Source organism: Corvus moneduloides, chromosome 6 (assembly GCF_009650955.1).
Source record: "Corvus moneduloides isolate bCorMon1 chromosome 6, bCorMon1.pri, whole genome shotgun sequence".
In the NCBI taxonomy this organism is placed as follows: domain Eukaryota; kingdom Metazoa; phylum Chordata; class Aves; order Passeriformes; family Corvidae; genus Corvus; species Corvus moneduloides.
The window spans coordinates 35,884,569-35,905,352 of record NC_045481.1 but is presented as its reverse complement, the minus strand read 5'-3'; the positions used below and the strand labels follow the sequence as shown (position 1 = coordinate 35,905,352).

General features: G+C 44.3%; 1 protein-coding gene across 9 annotated transcripts in view; it reads left to right on the top strand.

Annotated features, from left to right (window-relative positions):
- DPF3 (double PHD fingers 3) overlaps nt 1-20,784 on the top strand; it is a 193,818-nt gene that overhangs the window by 15,896 nt on the left and 157,138 nt on the right. Inside the window, exon 1 of one of the 9 annotated variants that reach the window (XM_032110851.1) lies at nt 8,878-9,058. The exons of 1 other annotated variant lie outside the window; for it this stretch is intronic. In XM_032110851.1, the coding sequence (XP_031966742.1) occupies nt 8,943-9,058 (116 nt within the window). In that variant the 5' untranslated portion in view covers nt 8,878-8,942. Of the gene's footprint in view, nt 1-8,877; nt 9,059-19,334; nt 19,433-20,784 lie in introns of those variants that run through there. 7 more of the 9 variants (XM_032110852.1, XM_032110853.1, XR_004240606.1 and 4 more) reach the window with 7 other exon arrangements.

Below are 20,784 nucleotides of genomic sequence, written 5' to 3'. Positions count from 1 at the left end.
TTTCAAAATGAATGCCTATGGTTCCAGCATTCTGGGTGCTATGCTAACAAGTAGGCTAAAGCTGGATGTCCCCAGCACTCCAATTTGGAATAGCGCCCAGCTTTGGAATATAACATGCTTGCATTTGTGTCTGGAATACAACTGGGATTCTCATGTTCAATAATCAGGAGGGAGTGTGAGTGAGGGAAACAGCTGCATATCTCTGGCACTAGGCTTTGCATACTGACCCTTGTTGTGTAACCTCTGTGCTCCAGAAGTTTGAATTCATTTCAGGAGGTTGGCATGCATTTAGCTGGGAAAAGTGTTAGCTAGTGAATTATTCCAAATACATAAATAGAGTAAGGGAAACCATTGCTTGTCTGATTATGAGAGTGATCTTAAGCAATAAGCACCTCTCTCCCGTAACAAATGCAAGTACAACTTAGACTGTTTGTGCTATCCTTCCACTTCTCCCAAAGTGGATTTGGCCAATGCCTCTGTCTAGAAAATTGATGAGAGTGGATGGTCATGATTGCTAGGAGAAATTGTTACTGTGTGGGGAGATAAAAGGTTTTAATAAAAAGAACTTGGAGAAGAACTAGCCAATGGCTTAGAAAGAATAAGAAGCTCTTGCAGCGCCAAAGGGGAGTGGAAAAGATTGCAGGTCAGTTATGCTTGCTATGCCATTTACAAAGTGTCATAACTTTTAATCAATCATAAGGCTTTATTTTGTGGCCGTTGGTTGCACAGGGCTCCTGAAGGCTGGATTCCCACTGCTTGCATTTTGTAGTGAGATGCTGATGCTTGCAGGAGCCAAGCAGGGAGAATCCTCCCTAAGATGATAATTTGGTAAGCTATTCTACTTTCTGCAAGCTGAAGTGTTGCAGCAGCAACTGCAGTATTTTTTGTAGATGTTTTTATTCTATCAGAGTTGTTCTAATGCTTTTAAATAGTATTTCATAAGGACCTTAGCCATAGACATCAGATGGGAGGAAACATTCTGCTATGTGTGAGATGGGCAAACCCTTTGGGTTTTGCAAGTGAGTACAGAATTCAACATATATAAGACACTGTTCTTAGTAGGTGACTGATCTTACACGCAGCTTTTTTGCCCAGTTTAAAACAAAGTTACAAAGTTTTGCCCAGTTTAAAAACTGTAGTGCTTGATCATTCCTGGGCATGACAGGTGCCAAAATATTCTAAGTGCTGTAAGGTTTCCTTTCGTGGGTTTCTTTGGGGTTTTTTTTGTGATGCTGAAGATGCTTGTGTTTTTTTTTCTCAAATGTACAGGCCGGCATGCTCCTAGCTGGCTGTTGACCTTTAAAACAAACAAGAAAAGGCCCATCATAAGCAGGCACTGGAAGGAATAGCAAGGCAGGGAACTTGGATTTTCTGCATGTGGCACAGTTGGCCTGATGGAGTTTTATGTGATGATGTTGTGTTTAGACTTGTATTCTGCTCTCAGCTCTTGGGTAGGAATCCTTTCTGTCCTGTCAGCCTGGGATCTGAAGATGGGTTGAATAGGTATGTGTGAGTGCTACTTGTAGCACTGTGAGGGAGTGTGTGGTTCTTGGGCTTACTGGTTAGGAAGCTGGAGCCTCTATAGCCTATTTAGGCTCACTGGAAACTGGCCCCTATTGGTAATGTACATGAAAGATGAGAATCTGCCTGGTAAATCCTGTACTAGGAGTCTTTCTTGGAATGGCACAAGGATTCCACAGGGATTCCACAGATATCTAAGGACAGTCTTAGAAATAGCCTAATAAGCATCATCAGTGGGAGCAAAAATCTGGGCCTTGCATCAAGCAGTATCCCATCAGCCTTTTTTGTTGCTTGGAATTTCATAATAAACTTTGACAAGTTCTTCTTAGGTGCTTTCTGCTGAGGCAGCACAGAGTACCAGTGTCAGCAAAGGCCTGTCAACTCTAGCAAAAGACTGAGCAAGTAGAAGCCTTGACACGAGGGCTTAGATGTGTGAGAAGAGTGGCTGGAGCAAGAGTTGTGTGGCAGAGCTTCCTGCTGGAGGAATGGCTACTGCATTCGAAGGAGATGTCCTGACAGCAAAGCCGATCCACTTTTGCTTAAAAAACAAACAAACAAGAGGCAAACAAAAAAGCCCAACAAATAACACGCTACGTGTGGCAATGCTGGTTTTATGTAAGGGACTTTACCAATGTGGTTATCTCTGTTAAAAAGTCTAGCAAAATTATTCTGAATTCTGACCTGGGATCCTGTTTGGCCTGGAGAAATTTGTATCAGATCACTTCCACAGGCTCCAGCTGGGGAGGCTTGGGAGCAAGTAAATCAGGGCTGGCTCCCTTGTGACACTGACAGCAATAACTGACTCTGATGGGTTCCCAGGATCATTTTATGTTATACCAGTTCTGCTTTTGTTCACTGAATTTGCATCAACTTTTAAAGTTGAGCTAAACTGGTATTTTGGGCAGGTCAATCCACAGCTTTCTGTTGTTTCTTTCCTCTATCAAGGTAAAGTTGGATGGGAAATGGAAGAACAGTTCTGTGACAGTTTGAGGCTGTTTCTATTTAACAGGATTTAAAACATAGCTAAAATAGTCTTATTTCCCCCTTACTACCATTTTCCTCTGGTGTTTGGCCAATCAATGCAATAAAATGAGCTAGTGCCTTCTTATCCCCTCACTAATTCTAAACTGCTGTTTATGTGGATGTTTTATTTCCACTGCAACCACCCATCACATTTTATTTTTCTTACTTTAAATTTTTACAAAGTGGAAGATATTTTAAGTTGCAGATTGTTTTGAAAATAATGGAACAAAACAAGGAAAGAAAAAAATTAAAGAATGCAGTGCTAGAATTCTTTTGTATTTATAGGGAAGAGGGGGTGAAACCATTGAAGGTGTTATTAAAATTATTTTAAAACCCCCTTGAAATTAAAAGCATTTCACAAATAATACTAAACTGAAAAAAAACCCCAAACATTATCAGGTGAGGTATTTTCATGCTGAATCTAATTTTCCATGTAGTTAAAAAGACTGGTGTTATTGTTAGCTGTATAACTCCTGCATGTGCTGCAAAAGCAGCCTACTTATGATAGTGTTTGTTCCAAAGACCAAAATTCACTCTGTAAGCAAGAAAGCTTGAATACTGAAAAAACACAATTGCAGTCATTACATTTAAGCTGTGTCTGGACAGCTCACTTCTGCCTACTCTATTAAAAAAAAATCTCCATAGTGGAGTAAGCAGATAGTCACAGCAAAATACTCATTCCTTTCTTTGAGGTGGTGTCATCAGTAAGGAAGGAAAGGTGAAGATGTTCAAATCAACAGCAGATTCAAAGTTAGCACTTTCTTTGGATGGGTATGGCAGTTTGTTTTTCTCAGCTGTTAATTTTCTCAGGTAGGGTGCTAGTCATTATGCTCAAACCAAATGTTAAACCCGTCTTAGAATCATAATTATATTGTGTGCTCTGTGCTTACTAGAGATAATATTGATTAGCAAGGTATTACATTCCATTTTCTCCTCATGGGCAAGAGGAAGTCATGTTGTACCATTTTTGGGACCACATTTGAAGTTTTTTTTTAAAGGTGGTTAAAGCCTTAGGTAGACACTATCCCTGGCTCCATTCAGAGGAGCAATGAGGAACTTTTTCTAGGGGGGGTCAGATCATCTATTGATTGTTGCCCAAACTATACCACCTGCTTCCTCCAAGGTTTAAGTCACCTTAGAAACTCACTTTTATCCTTGCACTAGGAATAGGAGGATGGAGAGAGCATAATTTCAGATGAATCAAGGTGCCACCTCTGTGTCCCATTGATGGATGTAAGGTAAAAACATTTTTTCCTACCTTTAATGCAGGAAGGAGTGAAAAGGACTCCCAAAGGGTTCACCTTTTTCTTTATTCTTTAATTTTTTAATTTATTCTTTTATTTATTTTCTTTATCCTTTTATTTTCCTTTATTATTTTTTCCTTTTATTTTTCCTTTTTTTATCCCCTCCCCAGCTACTTACTCAAGGAATAAGGCAGACAGACCCATGTCTCTGGACATGTAAATCATGTGTTTCATGATGGGAACTCAGTTTTGTCCCATCTAAATTTTACCAATGACTCCACGCAAGGAGAGGGCAACTGTAGTTACTGAATGTGTGTTCTTCAGAGCATGTGTCTGTTTTATTAGATTCCTTTTCTTGCTATTACTGTGGTTTTGCAGTGGCTACCAGAAAGACTTGTACTCTCCTTTTGAAGCAGCTTGTTCATAACATTATTTCCTATTGTTGGGGAAATTTAAAAACAATGCATGACAAAGAATCTTCTGGCAGCCACACTAAGCAGATTTTCAGCAGTTTGTTAAACTGGGGACAGACCTGAGCCAGACTCTGGAAACTTACACAACTTCTGTCTCTCCAAATTTTTGAAAGCTTCAGATAGAGGCCCCCATGTACTTCTTACTAGTAGAGACTCTTCTGAAGTGTTAAAATGTATTTATTTTATTGGAACATCCCGTTAAAAAATAAAGGGGCTTGATTCCAGACATCAGCATACAAGTAATTCAGGTGTACTTGATAGAAAACTGAATAGTGCATACAAAAATTAAAGCTGGGTAATCAGAATCAGGCCTGAAATCAAGACAGACTAACGACATCCAAGAATTGTTGCTATAGTTTAGAGGGGAAATTTTGCTTAAAAAACAATTTAAAATTTGAAGTCCCTTTCATGAATATAATTCCCAAAGTTGTGAAGAATGAATTGTTGGCGCCAATTTTACACGGTATAGCTGCATAGTTCTCTTTGTTATGCTGACTACGTAAATTTTTTTGGAGATGTGTCTGTAGAAGGCTGGTGTTGAGTCTGTAACATTGATACTCTGATATCTTTTCCTCCTCTTTCTGCTAAGCAACTATTGGTAAAGATCAAAGAAAGGGAGGAGGAGGGCTGACAAGAAACAGTGTATGAGAGATGCCTGCACAGCTTTAATAAATAAAAAGGGGTTAAGGCTTCAAATCTCTTGCAGGATGTCTGTGCATGTGGGGCCCTGTTTTGCTGTAACAAGCTACATTACAGCACACTGTCTTATTTAGATCTATATGAATCTGATACTTTGAATATTAATATATATGAATAAAAGAAAATTGTAAATCACCGGAAATATCTGAGAATATTAAACAGTTGCTAAACTACCAGAAGCCACTTCTTTTTCAGGTTTGTTTTTTATGTTTCCCTCCACAGCAAAATTAGATTTGTGGCTTTTAATGTCGGTGTCTAGTTTGTTTCACTTTCCAATTCACAAGAGTTGAGGAATGTGTAATAAGAACCTAAATTTCCCTCCCTCCAGAAAATAGCAACTCTACATTGAAACTTAACAAGATAAAAAGGAAAGCAGAAGATAATAAATACAAGGTAAAAATTCTTTCACAGTTTGAAATATTGTCAGCTAATATAAGGCTTTTCAGGGTGAACAGGAATATTGTTGAGACCTCACAAAAGGTATCAATGCACTTGTGTTATGTAAATAGTAAAAATGTTTGGAACAGAGGTGGATCAGAAGAGCAATGTTATGATCCGTGAGACATGACACTTCCCAATACACTGAGAAGGTATGACGCTGTGTTTCTTCTACTTGGGTAGAGACAAGCTGCAGTTCTGTAAGAGGGGCTGGAGGTGAGGTGGTGGACTCTCTTCTGAAGCCCTGCTCACTCTAACCCTATAGGTGCAGCATGCTTTGGCCTTGTGTTAACACTCTAGATGTTACGCCAATAGATTTATGTCAAAACTTCCCCTCCTTTTTCAAAATTTATGTGTTGGCTGTCCAAACATTTGGCAAGCTCTTGTTAAGAATATGCCCACATAGGGTTTTTTATGCCATATACTTTTAAATTATTTACATTTTCTTGCAGCCTCCTTGCTATGTTTCAGGTGAGCGTGAATAAAACTAACGGTAACTAAGTACAAATGTAAAAATCTTGAAGTTATAATTTAGTGTATATGTAACTGAGTGTGTTTCAGCTGTGTTGGTCCTGTAGGATGTAAAACAAGAGTAATATTACTGATTAGTGACTTACAGTATGCTAAAATCAGGAGTGAAATTGATTTAAAATTTAGGTCATAAATCACCTACCAATGATGGAGTGGTGTTTATGTGAAAATGGAGGTAACTATGGTGTGGCATAAAATTTTTATTAATGTAGGTTTGTGATGTTCCCCCTGCTTGCAAATAGTGAACATATAAACAAGTAGTTTAGTTCATTACAAGTGAAATGCCAGTCAGTGCTCTGTGCCTTTTCTTTCAGCTAAAATGGTAATCTAACTGCTGTGGGATTCTACATGAAACACACTATGGGAAAATTATATGGACACGTGAGTGAAGCCTGATGTCTTTGTTACCGCGGGTGAGACTTCCCACTGCTTTGATATGGCAGCTCTGTCCTTGGGTGTCCTGGAGATTCCTCTGAGCAAGGCAGTGCTGTTGACTGGTTCTCCTAGCCAGGAACGTGGGGTCTGCCTGGGAAAAGGGCTGTCAACAATCCAAGGTCATCTGTGCCTGTTCTCACTGTTTGTTGCTTTTGCTGGTAGCTGATAAAGGCCCAACGTCTGAATAACAGGAGCAGCCAGGGAAGCATGTGTGGCTTAATCCCGTTTTTGCAATACATTCCCTGCCAAGCTGCACCAAGAGCTCTTTGCCTGCAGAGCAGAAATGGGCCTATATATCCAACAAAACAGGACCAGAGGGACTCATTAAACTCCTAAAAATGACCTCAAACAGGGTTTCTTAATTATCTGAAAATGTCACCAGTTTGCATTAGAAAATCTCAGGGCTTTCTAGAGCTTGGCTGGATTTTGGTACCTTCTCTCAGTAACACAAATCTGTCTACTGTTCTGCAGTGTGATGCAGTCCTAGACTACTTTTTTTTTTTATGTGTGAAGCAAAATCATTATTATCCCACAAGCAAATATTGTCCATCCTACAGTAAGTGCTCAAGTGTTTTCCATTAAGCGAATATCACAGCAACAAGAAAAGTCGAACCAGAAACCCTCGTAGTAGCGAGATGGGGTTGCTAGTCCATGGTCGCCAGTTCAGGTGCATGCTATGCCGTTTGTTTCTTTGCAGCGCACACATCAACTGTGTGCTTATGACAAGTCGGCAGTTTGTGGTTAGCTTTTCCTGTGAGCAGTGAGAGTACTGAGCAGGAGGGTCTGAAGTCGCATTCAATGTCACCTGGACCACTACGATATTAAATAATATAATGTAATATGATAATGGAAATGTTCTTAAAGATTACTTCCCAGAACTGTTTTGGGATAGATTTCAGCATCTTGGCAACTCTCCAGCTGACAGAAAGCTTATTTCTCCTAAGCAGTGCCTGTAACCAAATGGCTTAGATTGCTTTGATGGAAGAGATGATTCCCTCCAGGGATGTATGCCTGGCACTGTACCTAAGTTGACCTAGTAGATGGAATAGGCAATGTTTCGGAAAGAGGGACCCTAGACAGACCTTAAATATTAACTTTTTTGCAAGCTTCTGATGAATCCTTAATGAATGGGAAACTGCTATATTACACTTGTATCCCTGTCCTCACTGTGAGTAATAATTATAATCTTTCTGTTCTCTATTCCTCTTCTCTTTTGCCCCAGTACTGGAAAGTTTTATTTTGTAAAAAAGTTGAGCAAGAGAGATTTTGGTTGTCCTTACTTTTTCAAGTTCAGCCCACAAACTCAAGAAGATTGCTGTATCTGCTTTTCTTAGCACCTCACAAACATCTCTACTTCCATTCTTTTATTTGTTGTGAATAAAATTGTTTTTCTAGTTTCCTCCCTTTTATTGCTTTGACAGTCGTGTGTTTAATTGTCTTTAGTTGAGTTTCTTCTGGTTGTATAGATGCAAAGAATGGGGATGCAAGCTTGGTTTTGGTGGTGCTTGTTTGTGTTTTTTAGAGGGATAGAGGATGCCTGAAGGGAGATGAGACCTTTGAGAGAGGGAGAAAAGTATGAGCTGACAAAGTTGACATTACTATCAGACAAGGAGAAAACTTCATTCTTTGATTCTGCTCTTGTTGGCGCCTAATTTACACTGGAGCGATTTCGTGAACTTCAGTGGATTTACTTCTGACTGTGAGATCAGGATTGACACCTCTTAAATCACTTGGGTCATGCTCCATCATTCATTCGCAAGCTCCTTTAATTAGTTGCAGGTAAGCCCAGACTTCCTGGAGTTCGCTGCCTCCCCAGGAGTGGGCTCTGCCTGCTCCCTGCCGCGCTCCGGGGTCCAGCCTCCGGCTCCTGTCTCATCACAGGGCTGCATGTCCGGTGAAACGCGGGTCAGGGCTCTTCTCCCCGCGGCTCCCTGTGCCGGACGGAGACGGAGCCCCGGCTCCCGGCGCGCCAGAAGTTGCTCTGTGGGAGAGAGGAGCGGGGCTGTGTAGGGCCGGGCGGGCGGTCCGGCCGCCGCGCGTTATGTAAGGGCGCAGGGGCTGCGGGCCGGGATGACTGACAGGGAGAGGGAAATTCCTGGGGGAGGGGGAGCGGGAGCGGCGCTGCCCTGAAGCCGCTGCCAGAACCGGCGGCTCGCGGAGAGCTGGCGGGGAGCGCGGCTGTGGAGACAGGGAAGCAGCGCGGGAAGGGCGCTGCCGGGCAGCGAGCGGAGCGAGCGGGCGGCACGGGGTCGTTCCCCCGGCGGGGCACGCCGCCTGGGAAACAGGGGGGCAGCGGCGGCGGTGCGAGGGGACGAGGAGCGAGCCCGGCTCTCCCTCACCCGGCGCGGGGCGTTCGAGCCGAGGCCGGAGCGCGGTGGGGAAGTGCCGCCCCGGCCGCGCTGGACCCCGCGGTGCCCCCCGGCGCGGCGGCGGCGGCCCCGGCGGCGGCGCTGCCCCTTTAAGACCTGCTCGCCGCCAGTTCCAGGGAGAGGGAGTGACCTCTGGGCTTTGACAGCTCCCCTAATAACTAGCAGCGCCCGGGCCCCGCCCCCGCCGCGCCATTGGCCGGCGGGCCGGTATGCCGCGCTGCCATTGGCTGCCCGCTTCCCCTGAGCGAACCTTTAGAACTCCGAGACACAATATTCTGTTACATTGTAGCAAAATGGCGACTGTCATTCACAACCCCCTGAAAGCGTAAGTAGGAATCAAAAATGTACATATTCCGCGTGGTTTAAATATGAAAAAAGGCGCCTTTCCGGCGCCGGCTGCCAGCCGGAGCCGGGTGCCGGCAGCCTCCCAGCGGGTCCCTCCTCCCGCCCTCCTTTCTGCCCCAGCGACTCGCTCGTTTTTTGTGCAACACATCCCCGCGGCTCGCGCCGAAATTAACGAGGAAAAAATTGTTGGGTTAATTGGCGCCGGGGCGGGGGGCGGCGGGGCGGGGGGAGGCGGCGGGGAGCCCGCCCGGCGCGCTCGGGGTGCAGCGCGGGGTCGGCGGCGGCCGCGTCCCGCGGGGGTGCGTGCACTTGACAGCGTCCTGCCCCCGCTGCCCCGGCGGGCTGGCCCCGCCACCGCGCTCGGCGGGGCACGGACCGGCCCGCGGGGGCGCTCGGTGCGCGGTGCCTCCGCGCTCCCACGGCGGCTCGGAGTTGCCTCCGCAAATCTTTGGGGAGTTGGGATGTCTTGACGAAGCGACCCCCCTCGCTTCTCGGCTGGGTGGTCGGAAAGCGGGGCAGCGGGGGCTCTGCCCGTGCGCCTCGGCGCTCGTGCAGGAGAGGGAGCGGAGAGGAGAGGGAGGGAAGCAGACTTGGGTGAAATGAATGACTCGGGACTGCCGGTCGCTGATTTTGGGCAGGAAGTCCGGAGATCTGTTTTGCATATGACAGGCTTTCGCTTTTCAAAGTGGCAAAGAGAGTTGATTGTGTTTCCATCTTGAGAGCGGGCACAAGCCGCCGAGGGCTGCACGGACGGGGTCTGACCTCAGCTTGAGAGAGGGAGGGAAGGAAGGGAGGGGGCAAGTACTTCTGCTGCGGAGGTATTCCGGGGTTCCCGGTCAGGAAATAAGGCTGATTTCTGAGTGGCACCGCGGGAGCCGGTTGTCGTCTTCTGGATCGCGTCCTTTATTTTCCTTGTGGTCTGCAGCGCACGCCGCTAATCCCCGAAGGCATTAGGGAGAGTGGGATTTGGCACCGTATGTGGGGAGCGGAGCTGTCTTAACCTTTTTTCAAACGACTTCCCTGCTAACGGGGGCAGCGCTCTTGCTAGTAAAGCAGGGAAGCAGAGTACCTGGCGGTGACGCTTCGTTTGCACTTTCTGGCTGCGCTGAGTGGGTGTTTTTATACCTTTGAGTTTTGTGAGATGAAATTAGGGCTGCGAGGTTTTTTCTTTTTCTTTCCGACTCGAGTCTCTCCGGCTGGAGTTGGAAAAACGCTTGAAGGTTTTTCCAGGGGTTTCTGCCGCTGTCTCTCTACGATCCGGAGGGAAAAGAAAGCCTCGAGCTGGGAAGGGGTGCTGACATGTTTATCAGCTCTCCTGCTCCGTCCTGGCAGAAAAACCTTTGCTTTCATTTACTCGCCCTCTCGCGTATAACAATCCGCGAGGAGAGGGGAGCGCAGTTGCAGGGGGTTAATCAAAGAAGTCCGAGTGTCCTCGTGGGTGGGTGGCGAGGGACTGAACGCGCTCTGAAACCCGCGCTGAAGAGGCAGCGTGTTCCCCCCCGTTCGACGGCAGGTTTGACGCTTGTGCAGGCGGGAGCGATTTCTCCCGGTGCCCCTTCCGACCGCCGGGCGCTGCCCGGGCGCTGGCAGCGCACCCCGGGGCCGCACCGCCCGGCTCCGCACCTGGGCACGGAGCAGCCGCGGATGTGTGCGCCGTTCGCGGCTGCTGCCGGTAGCGGGGTAGCCCGGGCTCGGTGGCCTCTGGGGACGGCGGACGGGAGGCGGGGAGCTCCCGGGAGCGGCCACGGCCACGGGAGCACGGCTGGCGGCCCCGGCCCCCCCCTCCCCGCCGGCGGACGGGACCTTGCCGCCTCGCCTCGCACTTCGTGGCACCGTGGGGCTCCCAGCAGTCGCGGCGGATCCTGCCGAAGGGCTGCTTGTGCCGAAATGAATCGGGGCCCGATCCCGCTGCTGCTAAAGTCGGGGAGGACAGGATGAGGCCATTTATAATTAGCTCCCTTCTCCTCCCCTCGCCCCTGGGGGGTGTGAGAGGAGGAAACAATAGACATCAAGTGCTGGGTTCGCTTTTCTCTGTGTGCCTTAAGTACTAAGGCTATGTGGAGGAAGCAGAATTGGTACTGGCTGGCTGACACCATCTGCAATTTTGTTGACAACTTGTTTAATAAAACATTTTATAATTTTCACTTATTCTTTAAAGTTGCTGATCGAGAAACAATACACATGTAAATGAATTATGCATGGAATAAATTAGGACAAAAGCAGTAGGACACATAATAAGGGAGGGATGCGGTGCACAGTTTTTTTATCCTCATGTGTCCTTCCTGACAATGAACGGGAGCTGAATGACATTTGCATTTCCTCTGTCTGCGTTTTGATTGTATCTCAGAACCCACAAACGCCCCCTACAGAAACCGGCCACACAAAGGTTTTGCTCCGAGATGGGGGACAATGTAGGGACTGAGAAATCCCAGCTCAGGTATCAAGCAGCTCCTTGTGTGTGCTTGTGCTTTTAAGAGTGTCCAATATTCGATTTGTCTCTGGCACTTGGACACACGTGTGGCCTTGTTCATGCTAGACTAGTCTCTCTGAATAATGTATTCCAGTACCTGAGCATCTGTGGGAATGCATTTCATAGAATAGCTCTGTGCATGGAGTCCCTGATTAATGATTGGCTTCTCTTTACTCAACTTGCCTCCTTCTCTGTCCAGCGCTCTCTTATCACTTCTTGGTTCTCTTTTGGTGCTTTCATCCCTTTGCTCTTCTCCTCTTCACTTCCTCTGGTGAGCCAATCAACCTGATGTGACTGCCTGTTATTTCTGCCATTTATTAGCTTGTTGTTTACCAACATGGTGCTACAGACAAAAATATGTGAGATCTAAGTTTAACAGATCTGCAAGGTAAAGGTAGCAGGTGTTCGGACAAGCACATGCTTCTTCATCTGTAGAAATGTCAGTATTCTGACAGCTTTGATGGGACAGCAGTGGATTTGAAGTGCTGAATTTGTTGTTGTTGGTTTTTTTCTCCCACTAGTTTGTGTACATATCTCCATATTTTTTGTTTCCATCTTCTCCTCCTTTGGATATTTTAATATGAAGACATTTGAATGGTGCAGTAGAAGAAACAAATGCATTTAAAAAGTATTCTGAATTACTTCAAATGTCAGTCAGAAATCTCAGTGGACTTTGTAAACATTAATTAATTAAACCTCTCAACACCCCTGTGAAGAAAGGATTATTGCCTTTGTTTTATGGATGGCTAAACTAGGACAAAGTGGTTCAGAATGTCTCTAAAAGATGAAGTCTAGAATGCAGGCATTCAGCTTCCAGTTTTAGCATTTAGTCCCATTTCCTCCATCTCTGCCTTATTAGTGATGTGCATATGGTACCGTAATGCATTTAATGTAATTAAGACCTTGTAATTTACACAGTCTTGTCTAGAAGCAGAGCTGGTTTCCTCCCACCCCTTCTCTGTCTTTACTCCCACAAATGACTTTTGTTTCAGGTTGTCAATTAAACACACTAAGTGGAACATAGGCTAGGTTGTTGCCATTTTAGCATGTGAGATACCTCATGCCATATAGCGCTCTGCCTGGACACTCACCAGAGGGGCCGTTGCCTTCCAGTAGTTCAGCAGTGCTGGTGCTCTCCCTTTTGCTCAGGACAGCCTCTGGGACAAAAGCTAACTCAGGCTCAGCTGTAGGCTAGCTCACTTACATGCTGACTGCATTGTTGGATAACTTTGACGTGCTTGGGGACACTTACTCTCTGCCAGGTGTTTGGGGAACAGATCATTGCAGATTTTTGTGTACAGTGCTAGAGCTGATCTACCAGGCCTGTTCTGTCTCTGCATTCCCACTGCAAACACACAGCAGCAGTTGGGTTTTCAATTGCTATACCCTCTCAGATAAAATTGCCTTGACAGCCAACTCCGACCTCTGGGCTGCCAAATGACCTTCCTTGTGATGATGAATTCTGTGTCATGAGACACCTGTGAAGAAGTGGTCTGTGTTTGCATCCCTGTTTCACATTGGCAAGAGACCAGCATGGGTCTTGGGGTCTTGTGTGGCAAGAATATTTCATTAGTGATTATTCTGGCTTGAACTCAGGCTGGGGACTCTTAACTGGAAGGTCCTGTATCCCATTACACATCCCTGAAACAACCCTATGTCCTGATTAAGTGCTGATGAAGACTGATTTTTTTTTTTTTTTGGATGTTGTTGCATAAGTATCTGGTTGCTGATTTTTAATATTAAAGTGAAAGTATAATGTGCAGTGCTGCTTTCAGCAGGTGGAAGCAATAAAATAGACAGACAGGTTGCCAGTTCAGTGTTTACAAGTGATGTGGAGGTGATTTTAATGTGGCCTTACAGAAGGGAATTTTCTTCTGCTTGACAGAACAGGGTTTGTTGGGCACATTAAACCATGTACCAAAATCTCTACAGCAATTCCAGTGTGGCTCTGATGTTACTCAAAAACATAAATGAGCCCTAGTGTGACACACTTCAAATGAAAACTGTTGTCCACATGAAAACCGTATTTTCTAATATCTCAGCAGCAGCTTTCAGAGAAAACGGGAAGAATGTTACTGCATTTACACAGGGAAATATAAGTATAAAACCAAAGTCATTGGAAGGCAGAAAAGGCAAGTTAAGAAGACCTGAGGATATGCTGGTTTTAATATGAGAGGTTCTAATAAATGGCATGTTGCTTGTTACAGTGTTATGTCTGGTTCCACCAGTCACTTATGCATGATTAGTTGTTGCAGTGCTTTTGTAATTTGTTTTGTTGGTCTTTCAGTCTTTCACAGTCTGTCTAGTTGTGTGGATGGATGGAGGTTGTATCTCAAAATTGCCACTGAAGAAAAAGTTTTTAAAACATATTATTTGTGCTGTGTGAAAGCAATATTGAACTGTCTGGGTTATGCTACAGTGGCCCAAAGGTATGATTTTTTGGAGGGTGTTATAATTTCAAGGTAAGCACATGTCCAATGGGCTGGATGCATGATACCCATTAGACAGGATTCACAGTGTCCAAGTGGGAATACTTTACACAGAAGAAAGGTACACAAAGCAAAGTGGGGATCTGTGTCAGTCTGAGTCATGGGGAAGGTAATGTGGCTCATCCTTTGTGGAGCCTAATGAAAATTGATTTCTTCCTCTGCTTTCCTAAAACTGGAAGCATTGTATTTGAAGGTTGCTCTCAAGAGCAGACTTTGTCCATCTTGTATATCTGTCTTCTGCAGCTTATGACAGTTGGCTGTACCTCTGCTGTTCTGAAATGAGGCATTCCAAATCCCCCACTGGCTGCGAATAAACCTTCTTTTTAGGATTGTAATTTGATGAATCTGGAATTTTCTCACTCTGATTTGTCTTTCATGTCAGAGCTGAATTTCTTTGCTCAGTAGATCAATTTTACAATCTTGGTATTTATTCTGGGCTCATCACTGTGTTGTCTGTATGTGATGTTGCCTTGAGCAAGAACCATTCCTGTATTGTTTATCCCCGAGGACTTGTAGGAGTGGAATGAATCTGTTCCGGGAGTTGATGTTTTTTTTCCCTTGGAGAGACCAACCTCTGATCTGAGGTTTCCCTGTCTGGGGTGACATACTCCCATGTGCAGACAAGCAGCACCAAGGCAAGGTTGCTTGAGGCCTGTTATGAGGGCTTCATTAGGACTGTGCTGCTCTTCTGGCTTTGCCTGGCAATTTTGCCCAGGATGCAGAGACTGAGGAGTGTTAATCACTTCCTTAGTGCAGGTCTCAGTTTTTGCACTGGTTTGTTTCTTGAAAGGAAAGTCATCTCATCAATGAAATCTAAAAGGAATCATACTTTCAGAATACTTTTCTTTTTTAAAACCAAAAATTTTCAGATGGAAGTGCTTCTTTCTTTCTTTTAAAACTTCTCTACAATTTGTAGAACAAACCCACATATGCTGGACTAGTACATGAGAAGCAGAAAGTGTTTTTCTTTTCTTCTTTCTTATTTCAAAAGAAAGAAGAGAACTGCACGGTGTGTTTTTACTGTCTAAACTGAGTGACATGTAACACAAATATCATAAGTGAGTGCTTGAATACCGAAAATTTTAAATCCTTATTTATCTTTAATAGCCTAAATTGTTAGAAGCATGATACTTTTTAAAAAAAATTGTTATATATGGTTTATTTCCTAGCAGAGCATATTTTAACCACAGATTCTCAGCATATGTCTCAGAAAAGAATAATGCAGTGTCTCAATGGCTGCTGGCAAATATCCTTCTCACACCGCCATCCTCTCCAGTATGGGAATAGCAGGAGTATGTCAGCATGTGTCTCAGTTTTCAGGTTACCTGCCTGAGCCGGGTGCGGTCAGAGTTATGATTCCAGCCACATGGAAGGTTTTACTGGCACTCCAGCCTTGTCGGAGGAGAGGCTTCACAGGGAGCCAGTGGAGCAGCAAGAGCAGGGTAGGGATGGGTACTGATGAGTGTGCACTAGGTGGCTGTGATCAGCAGCGTGTGCTTGCCAAATCCTGATACATTAATTTAATGTTCTGCTGAGCTGTAGCTGGGAGAGAGTCTCCTGCTCAGGTGTTGATGGTGACACTGACTACATCAGTGTTCTTCTGATGAGAAAGGCTGGAAGTGATATTTAATGTCACAGTCTGTTGTGACAGAACTGATCCAACCTGAGGATCATCTCTCCATTCACACAAAACCTCGAGTTCTATTAGTCTGATACTCTCTACTTGCTTTCTGATAATTTTCATGAATGAATATAAAATTCCAACTGTAACATATATGAAATTTTAGTATGCAAAAGAAAGGAACTCTATGTAACTTCTAGTTTCTCCCCTTTGTTTTTTCTCATATTCCTGCTTGTGATACAAGATACAAAGCCTTTGTTAAGACATCGTGCTAAATTTTCTACCAACACATGGTTTAAGGCTTCCTGCCTTTTAGTTCTCAAAAATCTAAATAGGCTGGAAGGTACAAAGAAAATCAGGTGCAGAGCAGTGAAATAAGGCCATGCCCTGAGTTGGTTAATTCCAGCCTGCCCTACCGCATCATCTGGCAGGGCTGATTTGATCTGATCAGATGCGGGCATGCTACTTCTGCCAAAATGCAAAGTACAGTGCTTATGCTGCTTTTATGCTTTGAGTTGGCTTCATGAGAGCCACAGGAAGATAGATTATGGCTGTTGGAACAGAATTCCCTCTTGAAAATGTTTTGGGTGCTTTTCATGTTTTGGAAGAGTAAGTGAACACCAGTTCAGTGCTTTGTGTCGCAGGGCTGTGAAGTTTTTAGTCTGGTTCTAGGAACTTTGGAGTTTCTAGAATTCCTAAGGATCTACAACCTCACATGACTAGTCACAGAGTTGGGAGAAAAATCAGAATGGCTGGAGTTATAGCCCAGATAATTCACTATCCAATGAACACTGTGATAAAGAAACTTACTGTGGAGACACAAAGTTAATATTATTTCTTCGAGGGAAAAGCAGTGTTTAGATTTTCATTCCACTTCCACTTCAAGAACAGTTTTGAAGAAAGTAATCCATGGATTTGTGACTGTTCAAGTAGTTTAGTCTCAATATTGATTCCTGAAAGACTGTGTTTAGTCAATGATGGGGGCAAATATATTTTACGTTTATGATTACTTTAAAACCTGTACAGCTTGAATAAAGAATAATGGAAACAGTGGTTCATAAAGCTATTTTACTGCTAAACTCCTTTGGTGGGCATAGTGTGTGAGGCTGCTCTCCTGAGTGTTAAGAAAAATCACTACTCAGTGTCCAATGTCAGAAATCATATCATGAACCCACTTGTATCTACAAGCTTACCCTGATTACTTTTGTCTTTTTTTTCTGAACTACTAAAAGCTGCTTTGAAGACTGTAGCTTTTTGTGTTTTGTATGGGTTGTTTATTCTCAAAGTTTTCAGTTCATTAACCTATTCCTATTGATGGGAAATGTGGATTAAATCAGGATTACAATTTTAATTTGGAGACTAGTACCTTTTATAGCTGGGGTAGTACAAGTTATGAGGTATGTGAGATGTGATGGGTGAGGGTTGGTGATGGGAACTTCTACTGCTTCGTCATATCTGGCTGATCCTTTAGTTTTTAGGATGTGCTTCTTCAAAACTGATGCTTCTGTTAACGTTGGTGATGTTACCCTCCAGTGATCTAATTGCATGTGGATGAAAGCGATGTTAACACCTCCCCAGGGAGGATGGGACCCCAAATGCTTCTCCCTTCTCTCTCCTCCTGTGCTGATACAAATGAAAGGGAACTCAGTCAGGTTACTGGTGTTATGTTGGTGGCAAACAGGCATTCCCGAGGTCGAAATCTAACAAAATAGTGTCGTTGGGAGAAATAATGTGGAAAACTCTTCTCCATTTTCTGTCACCAGATCCAATTTGTTTTTGTCAGTAGTCTCAGCTAAATGTTTTATCTTCTCCTTGCTTTCCCCTGCCTCCCAACCTCTTTCCCCCATTGACCTCTATGAGCGCAGTCCTGCCTGCTGATTTATCAGGGCAGGCTGGCTCAGCACTGTGTGGAGATTGCTTTTAATTAACTCTCTTCGTTTTGCCAACCTTCAGGGAGCAGCAACCCTTTAATGATTATAATACTTTATCTGGATTTATATCCACCTTATGTGTTGTTTGTTGCTCTGCTTCCTCACGTGCTCTTCCTGAGTCATTTCCCAAAATGAAAGGTTTGTTTCAGGTCCCTCATACAGGATGAGGAGGAAAGTCTTCAATGGCTTCTGGACTGGAAGGATTGAGTCTCTGTGATCTACCTGAGTGTTTTGGAGGAGGATGGGGATTATGAGGTGATGCATGGATGGGGAGTATGAAGTGATTCACTTTGGGGCTGTCTTGGAACCAGACTCATTTCAGTGACTTGCCTCTATGCACAGGGAGAGGCAGCTTTGTTTTGTGGTTGCAGCATGGCAGACGAGCGCCTACTAAATTAAATCTGCCCCCTGACTTGTTGTATGACATAGATAAGTCATGAACTCATTGTCACAGTCTGGTTTCACTCTAGTGCTTTCTCTACTCAGCCTGACTAGCCTGAATGTTGCTAAAATGTAGTTAACTTATGTATGAATACAGTTCTAAAGGAGAGTCTCTTTTTACTTGCAAAAGTCTACCTTGGCCTGCTATGAATACCTCTGCCAAGTGAGATTTCTTCAAACTGAGCAGAAAGGAGCTATATGAAATTTCTCCCACATGAAATTTCCTCTTTACATATCCTGCAATGAGGATTTCAGAGGATTCCAGCATGAAAGAACTAGAAAAAGTATGCTATTTGTAATGTAGAGTATGGGTCACTTTTGTGCCAGAAAAATGCTTTATAATCATGCTTTAATTAAGCATCATAGTCCCTTTTGTGGTGTAATTTCCTCCATTCTTCTGTGGGAAGAATGGCATGCACTGTCTGACTTGGTGATGGTCACACTAGTCACACCATCAACCATTGACTCAAGATTGCTTTGCTTTTGGTGTTGAGTGATGTGTTGAAGGCGAGTGGGAATCCTTCCTTGATAGCACTGTCATGACCAAACTGAGGAGTGGAAAAGTGAGTTAAGACTGTCTGCCTGGTTCTGATGGAAGAAGTTCACCAAAAATTATTGTTAAACCATCTCTAATGGCAGTGATTTATGCCCAGAGCTGATAAAGGCATTTTTGGGATGCAAAGACTTTACCGTGGAAATGAACCAAGTGGCAAGTACTTTCGCATTTCAAAACATAAATGCTATGCCACAGTCTGTTCAGTATGATTTCAAAGTCGGTGGTGTGAGAACAGTTTTATGTGGCTACTTGTAAATATGTGTATTTAAAGCAGAGGAAATCAAGAAGCTCGCAGATCTAGTCTTCCCTTACTGAGGAAAATGAGACACCAGCTGAAAGGAATGCCGTCGTGGGTGCTACTTACCAAAATGTTGGCAGCACATCACTGCGTAAGATCACCTGTGTCACCTGGTCTGTGGTTTGTGTTTGTATCTTTCCTATCTTCTGCAGTCAGCTTTACTTTAAAAAAATTATTGTTTGAATATATATTTTTGTGTTGTTGCTGTGATTCCACAGGAACTAACTCTTGGCATTCTCACCTGACCAGATTGCAAACATACCTGGTTCAGGTACTCATTCTGCTGAGTAGATCTGAAAGTAAAGTCACTTCTCCCCTATTACTAACTTTCTAGTTTTGTTTCCACAGCTAACTTATCCACAGAGTTCTAGGGTTAGAAGAGACTATCTCCTGACACATCTTCTGAATTTCTCACTGCAAAACACTCTCACCATGCAAAGTTGAAACACGGCTGGCCCTCAAAGGACAATATATTTCCCAGGCTGCTGTTTCCAGCTACCTTCTCCTCCATGCACCCCTCAGAACAGAAGAAGAGGAACAGATGAGGGGTGAGCACTCTGCCTTTGGGAAAGGCTCTGACCTGAAAATGGATTGCAATTCCAGCCGAATGGTTCCTTCCCTTGGTAACAGAATTGCACGCCTGGGCTCTGAGCTCTTTGCATTAATTTAATCTCTGCTAAACTTTCCCAGTCAATTAACCATGTCCATCTCCTGCTCTAGCAGCCACATGTGCCTTTTCTGCCGTAGCAGGGTTTTGAAGCAGTAACTCCCTGCAGCCTTTGCTGCAGCAGTTTTCCTCGAGCAGCTTCCCTCAAGCATGGTTATCAATCAGGACCTGTCAGTTTTTTTCCCTCCAATGCATCTGTTTTCAGAGCTGTAGGAGTTTGACCTATTGCTTTTGTCTTTATAAGTACTACTTTTTACAATAGGGCCCAAAGCTGCATGAAAATTTCAGTCTTAGTGTGAGGAGATTCTGCTAAACCTGGATATTTCTTTTGCTTTCTGTCATTTTGCCTCCCTTGGGTTTTAATTTTGCTTGTCCAAAAGGCCTCATTAAGCTGGCTGGTAGTTCTTGTGTGGTTGTTGCAGGAAGCACCTGCAGTGCAGAGTTCTCCTCTGAGTACCTGCCTAACAGGATTTCATGAAAGAGTAGTGAGTTCTTAGAGGCTGGAGTGTTTGGGAGATGCTCAGCCCTGGGGTTTGATGTAGACTAGCTTTGAAGGGAGTTCTGCACCCACCGCTGGAAGAATGGTTTGTATGCCAGCTCTAGTGGTCCCTTGGCAAAGCACCTGAGGGGCCATGAGTGGCTTGAACATGATTTCCTTGCATGTTGTGCTATGACCAGAGGTCAGGTTGGGCTAGAGTGCCTATTAAAGCTGGAGTCTATGCTTTTTGTGTTGAGCATATGGGTAAGCCTGGTTCTGTTTCTATCGGTTCCTGTATTATAAAGGCTGCCATCCTAGTTGGCACTAATTGGGTCCTATGTGGGCACTTTCAGACAATGAAGACAAAGCCCAAATTTGCCACAGTGACTCAGTTAATGGAAATGTAGGTTTAAAAGAGGGTTCATGGGTCTCATGTCCAGTCCTCTGGTACCATGTCAGATAATCTCTTTCATAAACTGAAAAGTCCTTGTCTTAAATCCCCACTTGGACTATTTGTTCCCATTACTCCTCTTGGGAGGGTTCCAGAACCCACTGCTCTGGTTGCTGGAAATAGCATTTTAATCCCTAGCCTAGCCCTACTTGTGACCAGTTTATTCCCATTTGTTCTGGTGCCAGCATGGAGTTGTTAGTTTAAACACTATTGCTCCTTCCATGTCTTCCTCTCCACTATGACTTGTACATTTGTGCAACACTATTATAAGCCCTGTCAGTCTTTGTTTTGATATACTAAACTG